This window comes from Mesitornis unicolor, unplaced genomic scaffold (assembly GCF_000695765.1).
Source record: "Mesitornis unicolor isolate BGI_N332 unplaced genomic scaffold, ASM69576v1 scaffold149, whole genome shotgun sequence".
Taxonomy (NCBI): domain Eukaryota; kingdom Metazoa; phylum Chordata; class Aves; order Mesitornithiformes; family Mesitornithidae; genus Mesitornis; species Mesitornis unicolor.
In genome coordinates this window covers 10,981-21,053 of record NW_010206372.1, presented here as the reverse complement: position 1 = coordinate 21,053, position 10,073 = coordinate 10,981, and the positions used below count along the sequence as shown (strand labels likewise).

Below are 10,073 nucleotides of genomic sequence, written 5' to 3'. Positions count from 1 at the left end.
GTTCAGCAGCAGTTTCAGGACAGCAAACCTATGCATCAATAAATTAATGTACAGGACACATGCACATGTCCAGCTTTTGTGCCAGAAAGAAGCTGGAGCTGGCCACACTTGCTGAGTAGTGCAGGAGGACCCTCTATGCTTCACTCCACTCGCGTTCCTCCTCTGCAGCGTAACAGTTTTAACCATTCCCCGCCCTTGTGTCCCTGCAGTCTCCAGACTCTGACAGCAAAGAGAAGGAAATCATCACTCAAGATCCTCCAGTGCAGAAAATAATCTCTGTAGTCATACGACCTCATGAAGGGGTTCCTGCAGACAACCCCTTCTCCGTTGCTCCAAGACAGATAGTAAGCTTTTACATTTTCTTTGTGTTTAGTTTCAGCATCTATCCTACAGGACAGAGCAGACAGAGGAGGAGGAGGAGGAGGAGGTAGCTTTGGTTTGGGGTAGAGGCTACCAACCAGTGCAACAGTGGGCTGGGAGGCTTTGGGATCTTGAAGATGACCATGAGAGGAGTTTGCAAAGTCAACAGCAGAAACAAAGCGTCCCACCTACCGTTGAGCAATTAACTGATGACTGCAGTTAGGTGTTAGTTGTACTACACTCTCTAGAGGGGCAGTTTAGGTTGCTACAGTGAAATGTGTGGCATCAGGTGGGAGGCATCCAGTCTGAAGCTTTGGGAGCGTGCTACTTAGCCCAGGGCAGGTTTGCTAAGTAGATGTGGCAGAGCTGGAAAGCAGGGTGCTGGGAGAGGGGTGCTCTGTAGGCAACTCCTTCAGATAAAGGATTGCAACCCACAGTTCTTCAAAAGTAACCGGTGCATATACGGGCCACAGTGTCACAATTCCTTAGGAAGAAGATGAAGCAAAGAGCACTGGAAGGATCTAACTGTGAGTGACAGGGTTGCCCAAAACATCAGTGCGTCAATTTTGATTCCTAAGTATTAGCAACATTTTCTTTGCCAAAGAGTTTCTGTTACAAGTTAGAATGAGCTAAAGCTTACGTAAAAGAAATAATTACAGAAGTGGCATCTCAGAGAAATTAAGCCTCCAGTCAGCTCTGGGGTGATTGAGACTGAGATAGTTGAGATAAACAAGTGCTTCACTGTGGAGGCAGCTTCTATGGGGTGTAGCCAGCAGTGAGCTTGGCCCTTGTGGAATGGAGTTGATGCTTGTGCAGTTACTCAGGTAACCCTCTGCAGAAATGGTCTCCATGTTTCTATCATTGCTCCAGGAAGGTCTGTTAGCTCAGGTGTGTCTGAACAGCTCAAGTCTGTATGACCACAATGCACAGACCTTGTTAGAATTGTAGGATGTGACAGAGAGGTTACTGCCTCTGCTCTGGCCCTGCTAGACCCTAGGCAGAGCTTTACAATCAGAATACAGTGGGTTGGAAGGGGCCTTTAAAGCTCATCCAGTCCAACCCCTGCAGTGAGCAGGGACAATGTCACCAGATCAGGTTGCTCAGAGCCCCATCAAGCCTGGCCTTGAATATCTCCAGGGATGGGGCCTGCACCACCTCTCTGGGCAACCTGTGCCAGTGATCGATCACCCTCATGGTGAAGAACTTTTTCTTAATATCCAACCTAAATCTACTCTTTTCTAGTTTAAAACCATTACCCCTCATCCTATCACTCCATGCCCTAGTGAACCCTTCCCCAGATTTCTTATAGGCACCTTTCAGGTATTGGAAGGTTGCTATAAGCCCCATCCAGAGCCTTCTCTTCTCCAGGCTGAACAAATTTCTTATGCTTATTTCGTATTCTTATTCTGAACATTTCTTATGCTCCTCACCACTCTGAGCACGGGAATGCAGTGCAAGGAGAGCTGAGCTGGTTTTGCTCCTCCTGAACACAGGTCCAGCAAGACCAAACTTCCCACCCTGTGACCACATGAAACAAGAAGTTCATGTCTGCACAGCGGTACGTGCCAGATGGCCCCCGAGCTCACAAACTCTGCTAGATGAGAACTGGCTCTGTGGAGAGATAGGAAAGGTTTTTCTGCAGCAATAGCAGGATTTAATCATAACCTGCATCTGTTTCTGCCGCAATAGCAGGATTTAACCACAACGTGCATAATGCACCTAAAGAAAGCAGGATCTATTCAACCTGTAAATCCCAGAAAATCCACTGTAGCTGGCTAGTGCATTTGGTTACATTCCCTGCTGTCAGGTAAAATAAGAAAATAGCCAAACTGAACTGTAAAATGCTCTTAACTCACACTTGTAAAAAACATCTATTATATCTTTGAGAGCTGTCAGTCGTGGGAGAATCATCTGAGTGAGCCATGGAGTAGGGGTGGGCAGAACTGGCTACTTCGAAAAACAAACAGGCACGTACGTGTGTTTGTGGGCTTGGAGAGCTGGTCTGTGACTGTGCTTAAACTCCGTTGATGTTCAACAGTGGCTCCTCTGACATTTGCAGCTGAAATAATGAAGTCAGTTTTGCTGTCGCACGTTGTCGTTTTGGTGCAAGCCTGAGCATGGCCCTTCCCTGCAGATTTCGTGCTGCTTGTGTCCTCAGCTGAGCGCGGAGGCTGCTTGTGCAATCCCCGGCATCCCCTGCTCTGCCCAAATTGTCTCTCGCTGCAGGTGGTCCCAGGAGGGGGCAGCAGCTCCGTTTGCATCGCCTTCACCCCACGGGTCCTGCCTGAGGCCGTGCCCGAAGTGCAGTGCGAAGGGTTTGCGCTGGGTTTCATGAGCCTGGACGACAAGGTAAGCTCGCTATCACAGCAAGGCTCGAAAATAATCGTTCTGCTTCCTGTAATTTATGTACAGGCTGCTGTGTACCTGGCCAGTCTGTATAAACAGTCCCGTTCCTGCTACCCTGCATATCCTTCCTTGACCTTGTTCGTTTGCTGCGTTTGTGTTTTAGCTTGGAAGCACTCACGGGTGGGAACGTCCCCGTCTTCTGACATTGTCTGGTGCAGTAGACCCCAGACAAAAACCCAAGGTTTGAAATGCTGTCACAACATCAGGTTTTATTGATAACAATAATTAACAATGGGGCTGAGACTCGGGACTGCTGAGTCCTGTTCCTGGCTCTGCATCCTCCTTCCTGTGTGAATTTGTTCAGTGTGGCTCTCCTCTGGGAAACTTCCTCTTCAGCAACTGCAGGCACAGCTCACAGGCAAACGTGAGGCTTGAACGGTGTTTTATGAATTGCTCTGTGATTCTCTGACATGAATCGTTGCAAATGTGCAAGGTGTCATGAATGAATGATAACAGAATATTTAACAAAAACATCCCTAATGTTCTTGATTACTGGAGGGAGACATTTCTGTGTCTTTATTAACCACGTTTATTAATGCAGAGTTCAGCTGTTGCTGTTCCTTGCATGTTGCCACCATGGCTTACAAACAGGCAACACAAGCAGAATCCTGTTTTGGCTAACAGCCTCTAGCACTATAAGCAGAGTTTCAGGTTCTGGTGAATAGTGAAACAGTGTATTTTGTACATCATTTCTGGTTTCATTTTGTCATCAGCTTGCAAAGACGGTGCCTAACAAAGTGCATCGCAGCCACGGCTACGACGCTCCACCGTTTCGAATAGACTTGGAAGCTTTCACAAGGCTGGCTCTGTAAGTACCCAGAGGGCTGGGATGCTCACACGGGGCATCAGCGGGCAGGGCTCTGACAGGCTCTGCTTCTTCACACCCAGGTTAGAAATAAGCACGGATCACGACGGGGAAATGGTGTTTTATTCGATGGCGAGTGATCTCGTACCGGATCCGCCGCTGGTGGGAGTAAGTATTTCACTCACCGATGTGTTCAGCTGGTTTGTGCTGCTGTGAGAATTCAGAGCTGTGTGCATGTGGTTTTTTAAATGCGTCTTTGTCACCAGTAGCTTCATGTTGCAATTGTCCACATTGCACATAACGAGAGAGGTAAAACATATCTATATAATGCAGGAATAAGCTCAGCTGAGCTCAGACAATGCCTGTTTTATTGGCATTCGTAGAGGAATAAAGGAGTTTGCAAGTATAAAAATAAGTATTTATTTTCAGGACATAAAGGTCTGAGAGCAGAATGAGTCACTTGGAGCAGCATGGTCCATTGCTGTGACCCTTGACATTCAAAGATTTTATTCCATTATTTGTATTTTGGCTTTTTTACTCAATAAATTTTGAAAAAAAAACATAAGTAGAAAATACTGGGCTGCTTTTGGGTAAAGTCTGCAGATCCCTGGTGGTGCTGAATGACCACAGAGCAGCACAAACCTCTCAAGGGAGCCTGAAATAACCAGTTTGGAATCATTTCTTCACCAGGTTTTGACAGATTCGGTAATGACTCAGAGTTTGAAACTCATCAATCGCACTAAGATTCCTCTGTACTTCAGGCTCCTTCTGTCTGCGCCCTTCAGCCTGTCCACCACCGATTCCAAAAAGAGCTCCAAAACATCCCACAGCAAGAAGGAGGAAGAACAGCAACCACAACATGTACTTTATCCGCAGCAAAACATGCTGGTAGGTTCAAAAATAATAATCCTGTGCCAAAATAGATAGTTTAGTAATTGGTGTGCTGGCATGATCCAGATGAACCACCAGAAAAACACAACCAGTATAAAAACCTCCCGATTTCAAGGGAAATAGTGGTGTATTAGCAAGTGCTGTTACTGCAATTTTGCCTGCTGTATTGCAGGTACAAAATATTCTCCTGCAGTGGCCCTGGTGTGGTTCTCTCATCAGCTCTGATCCGTTGCAAACCTCTGCAGAAAACCCTGTGATTTTGGAGTTGATGGTCTCCAGAGATCCCTTCCAACCCCAACCATTCTGTAGTGCTGTGAGCTCTCCTAACTCAACAGCTATGTATATGCTGGACAAATTAAGAGGTTTCCAAAGACTGCAGTCCCTTGTGTCCTTAAATCAGATGCAGGCAGTGCAAACAGAGAAAAGATTGGTTTGTTTTGGGTGGACACAATGACACTAAAGGAAACAAAGCCCTGGTGTCAAGAGTTAGCTGGGGTGCAAAGAATGAGCAACAGCTGCGTGTTTGAAGCGTGCCTCTCATTTTTCAGTGTTCATTTTGACATTGAGACACATTTGTCTTAATTCTGCGTGTGAAGGAAGAAAGAAGACGTATGTTTAAGGCAGCTTTGGGAATACGGTATTAGTAACCTCCAAAATTTAGAACCTTTGCCTTGCTAGAGACTGTTTCTCCCCTGTGGCTCAGAGATCAGGGGTTCACCTTTACCCTCCATCGCTGGATTCATAGGAAATAGCTGTGCTTTTTCATTAATTATAAAGCTTTGTTCCAGTGGGAATTCAGTTGCTGGCATTGACACCTTTGGGTTCCAGTGGGAAAATGTGCACCCGGGCCTTGGAGCAACGTTTACTTTGGATTTCCTGCACACGGGGTCTTCTTATGTGACGGTTGTCTGAATTCCTCTTCCCACAGGTGAAAGTGTCATTCCACACAACCCTGGAGTTACTCACATATCAGCATTTGCCAGATACCCAGCTGCTTCCTGGCTTCCAAGTGCTCCAGCTGGAGAACGGAGAGAGAAAGCTGAAGTTTAGTCAAAATCTGACCATTGAGCACAGCAACCGCAGTACCCAGGTGAGAGCAGAACGAGACCTCCGGGCTGTGTGTTACCAGCATCTCTGACTCAGAGCGAAGCTGCAGTACCCGAGTCTGACTGGTGTGGTGTGGTGTGGTCACAGCCCGCACACGTTTAAAGACCGACCCCCCCCCAGGTGGAGAGCTGTAACCCCCAACTCTTCAGCAGTTCCAGCACACTGCAGGCATTACTTTTTCTCACACCAAGTATTGCTGAGGACTGCTCTGCCTAAGATCCGAGCACCATATCTAAGATACAGTCAATTTAATACTAATATTGGGCAATCTGCACAAATTGAATGACTCACAGTGGGCCATATACAGTCCTAAGGGACGGCGAGATGCTGTAATGTCTGCATCTCCACAGAAAACCCTCATAACAAATCAGAACGTTCACTCTGTGTTACTTCATTAAGACCACAGTGTCTGGTTTGCAAACCTATCCCAAAACAGTAGAACGGGGAATTGACTTTATTATGAAAGAGCACACAACAACTACTCCCGATTCAGTGCTTGAGTTTAAGAATGATCCAGCTGTAGCAGATATCATTAAAACTCTACAAAATTAAGGTGAGTTTATTAAAGCTCCTCAAAAATAGTCTGGGTTTTCTTCTCCTTTCCCTTTCCTCTGTTTTGCAGCTGGTCCCAGTGACTGCCTACCTCACTGTTCCTGTTCTGGAGCTCTCTTGCGACACGGTGGATTTCAAGACCTGCTTTGTTGCACAGACCAAGACAGAACGTGTCTTCCTGTATAACAGGAGTGGCTGTAGGAGTTACTGGACTGCTCTGCTGGGTATTCTGGTTTTGCAGTTGGATTTCCTTGTTATACAGTTTCACTACTCAGTGTTTTTGTTTAGTAAGACTGCATGCACTCCATACATAGCAAATATATGATGGTGCTGACTGCAGACAGAGCAGGCCTGCTTCTGTTCTCACTCATAAAAACTATTTTAAATTTTAGTTTTTAATTTGACATCAGTCTGTCTCTGCTGATTTCAGCCCTTACTCCAGATTTAACCAAAAGATTGAATCACAGGTAGTGGATGCGCTGTGCTCATTTATAATACAATCCTATGAGGCAACAAGCAGCAGCAGCTCCTCCTGAGTTTGGTTTGAGCCGGTGCCTAATGACGTTACCAGCAGATGGGCTTCAAAGGAAAGCAGATCAAGGCCTTATTATTTCGATGTGGAAGCCATTGATCACTCCCCTTGATTAGAGGATGAAAACAGGAACTGGCCACGTGCACTGAAAGCCTTCAGCAGCACGAGCCATGATTTATTAGTTGGCTGGCAAGGAGATGCGTAGTTTGGAGCGCCACACGCTGTACAAACTTACCCCAAGGGTCTTGCATTGCTTTGATGTTTGTCTCTTTCTCTGCAGATGAGCGGAGAAGGCACAACGACCTGGAAGTATTTTCCGTCTCCCCTACTCACGGCGTTTTGGAGGCACGCGAAGGGGACTCACCTACCAAAGCGGTTTTGGAGATCAGCTTCACTCCACGGTACCGTTAACGGGACTGAAATCTGGCTGTTCCTCCCTGTCAAGCCCAGACCTGTGGTGTGCGCAGTCATTGAGAGCAAAGAGCAATTCTGCTCTGTTCTTGCTTCTCAGGCTGCTCATTTTGCTTCCAACATTGCTGATCTTGGGCTTCCAGCTGGTACTTTTTCCATATAACCGTGTTCCCTGCACTGCTCCCACGTATGGGATTTCTTTTGGATTTGACACCTAGAATTTCAGACTTTAGATTTACCCACTTGAAACCATGCTCTTCCAGCAGCTGGCGTGCCACACTGACTATGGGCCACCAGATAAAATCCCTTTCTGTAGAGTGATGTCTTCAACAGAGGGCAAATCTCAGGCCCGTGACTCGGTGCAGAGGCTGATACAACCGCTGAGTCCTTCATGCACCCAGCACTTCACTGGGACAGAGGGACAAATGTGCCTGGAGTTCAGAATTCCCCTAAGGCATCTGTTTGCCATGCAGGAAAAGGGCAATGTCTTTTCCAGTTGGGCTCAGGGATCCTTCATTATCGTTTATGTGGCTTCTCCCTAAAGTAACTTTTTGAAGTCTTTTATTTCCCTGCATGTGTTCAGGGAACCTCCTGATGAAGCAAATAATAGAGAACAATGTTGTTCTAATGCAGCGATACATTTGTTTCACCCTTGCTTAGCCTGGTGCAGTGTTTAGTGCTAATCAGGTTCCTGTTTGAGAAAGGAAAAAAAACAAAGCGATGTCTTTTTGTTGCTTCTAGTCCAAAGGTTTTTCTACACAACACAGATGATGGGAGCTGCAGGCAAATGACAGCAAAGAACAGAAAAGAGCAGGTGAAAATGACTGACTTTGTCCAAACAACATCTGATATTGTTCTCATTGTGTTTATGGACATCACAGCATAACCTTTGTCAAGGCAGAGGTTGTGACCCAAAGCCTTTCATTTCTTTGCTTTAATGAGGGAGGTGTAAATTCAGCTTCTATGACAAGCTATTTTCTTGGAAGTTATGATGTGGTGGCAGAAAGTTTAAGACAAATCTGTGCCAGAGATTTCAGTGAATTCTGAACACTGCTGTCAGGGAAGTTTTCAAGAAGCAAACGACAGGTGCTGAGTTACTGCTGTGATTTCAATCTCTGTAACACGCTGCGGGATCTCCATCACTGGAGCCACTGGGATCTCAGTGGGACGAGGCCTTGGACAGCTGGGCTAAGCTGTCCCCGCTCTGAGCAGTGCGGTGGGACCAGAGACCTCCCCAGGCTCCTGACAGCCAGCGTTTTCCTGAAGTAATCCAAATATACCTGGAGGGTTTCTTCTTGTCTGACAGCAGAGCCACTAAGCAGCGTGCCTGGAAGTACCAGAAAGCGAGGATGTTGCTGCATGGCAGGCAGCTCATCTGTTCACCACCGAATTCCCAGTGCAGCAGAGCTCAGGACCAGTGTGGCATTAGTAAATAGTTATGTGCAAGGTGGGAGGGTTCTTTTAATAATTCACCTCCCAAAAGCAGTGGTCTTCCTGCAGGGGAATTTTGTATGAGAAGGGAAAAATAAAAGTTGTCTGGCAGAACAGGCTCTTGCCTCGGGCGTTGACAACAGCCACCGCAGAGACGTCCTTCAGATGCAGTCTCGGGAGCACTGGGCAGCGTCAGCCCGAGGCGAGTTATGCTGCGAGACTTCCCCTGGTGCAGAACTACACCTGCTGTCAGCTTTTGATGCTCCTTTACAACCCAGACTCCATCGATTGCCCCGTGTCTGAGGGGAGCTGACAGAAACTTCTTGGGTTTCAAACTCTGTCACAGGGATGAGTTTTCACATGAAGGCTCTGCAGGCATCTGCTCCCAAACCGAGACCTCAGAAGAGCTGTGTTTTATTGTTTAACTAAAATAACATGAAGGCTCTGCAGGCATCTGCTCCCAAATCGAGACCTCAGCAGAGCTGTGTTTTATTGTTTAACTAAAATCGAATTTCACAAGTAGGAAGACACTCAAGTTCTCCTTTCAAACACTAAGTTAATAATCCAGTGTCTTTATTCAGGTACAGACTGGACCATTCTTTTTCTCTGTGTAGCCAAGGGATGTGATGCCACGAAGTGACATTGCCACCCGCAGACTCAACACTTAATGTCAGAGACCAGCGCTTGTACCTGGGAGCAGTTTGGGTCTTAGGGCACCTTTCTCCTCTTCCTCCAATCTCAGCCTGAAACACAGGCTGGCACCGAGCTGTAACTGAACTGCCTTTTCCCTCTGCATTTTAGGAATGACATTGAATATGAAACCATCGTGACGGTTACGGGGATGCTCGGAGAGAAGTCTTGCAAGATACAGATCAGGGGACGCGGAACATACGATGAAAAGTATGAAGACCTGTATTTCATTTAAGCAAAACAATGTGGGACAAATGTCAAGGCAATGAGGGGGGGTGCAGCTGTGCCAGCAGTTGTGTCTGTATTTTCATTTACTTCAGTTGTTTTAATAGGCCAGGATTGCACAGAGTGAAATTTTAAGTTAGGAGGAAAAAAAGCTCATGGTACCTTAAGGCAAGCAGTCATCATCTCATTCTGTGCTATGACTTCTCTTGCTGTGATAAACTTACTGCTACCCACAGCACCAGGCTCTGCAAAGTAATCTGGTTGAACTGCAAAGCAGCTATGGTAACAGCGGGGCCAAACCCCTTTGCATATCACACTCTGCCTCAACTCACAATTAAAGACCATTCCTACCTTAAAAAGCAGCGTCTGTTTTGCCTTATTTGTTTGACATTAGAACAGCCACTGACACATCATAAAAGCAAGAGCTGGTGCTGAACAGGCCAGCATTCCCCAGGCTGTTTTCTCAGTGCCTTACATGAAAAGGGGAAGATCCAACTTTCCCTGGACTACTGGAAAATGACCAACCTGTTTCATCATGCTGGGTACTGAGAACGTCCCTTCAGCTACAGAGGGAGGAGCCCTCCTTCCTTTTCATTCTTTCCCCCCACATGGTTCCCATTTACTCACACTTCTCTAAATGTTTTTAGTATTACTTTAGCTAAA

General features: G+C 46.5%; 1 protein-coding gene across 1 annotated transcript in view; it reads left to right on the top strand.

Moving 5' to 3' along the window:
* DLEC1 (deleted in lung and esophageal cancer 1) overlaps positions 1-9,420 on the top strand; it is a 37,832-nt gene extending 28,412 nt beyond the window's left edge. Inside the window, exons 30-38 of the mRNA XM_010191710.1 lie at positions 210-344; positions 2,587-2,709; positions 3,480-3,574; positions 3,655-3,739; positions 4,262-4,459; positions 5,391-5,552; positions 6,192-6,345; positions 6,934-7,054; positions 9,297-9,420. Coding sequence (XP_010190012.1) covers positions 210-344; positions 2,587-2,709; positions 3,480-3,574; positions 3,655-3,739; positions 4,262-4,459; positions 5,391-5,552; positions 6,192-6,345; positions 6,934-7,054; positions 9,297-9,420 — 1,197 coding nt within the window. The remainder of the gene's footprint in view (positions 1-209; positions 345-2,586; positions 2,710-3,479; positions 3,575-3,654; positions 3,740-4,261; positions 4,460-5,390; positions 5,553-6,191; positions 6,346-6,933; positions 7,055-9,296) is intronic.
* The last annotated feature ends 653 nt before the right edge of the window (positions 9,421-10,073 follow it).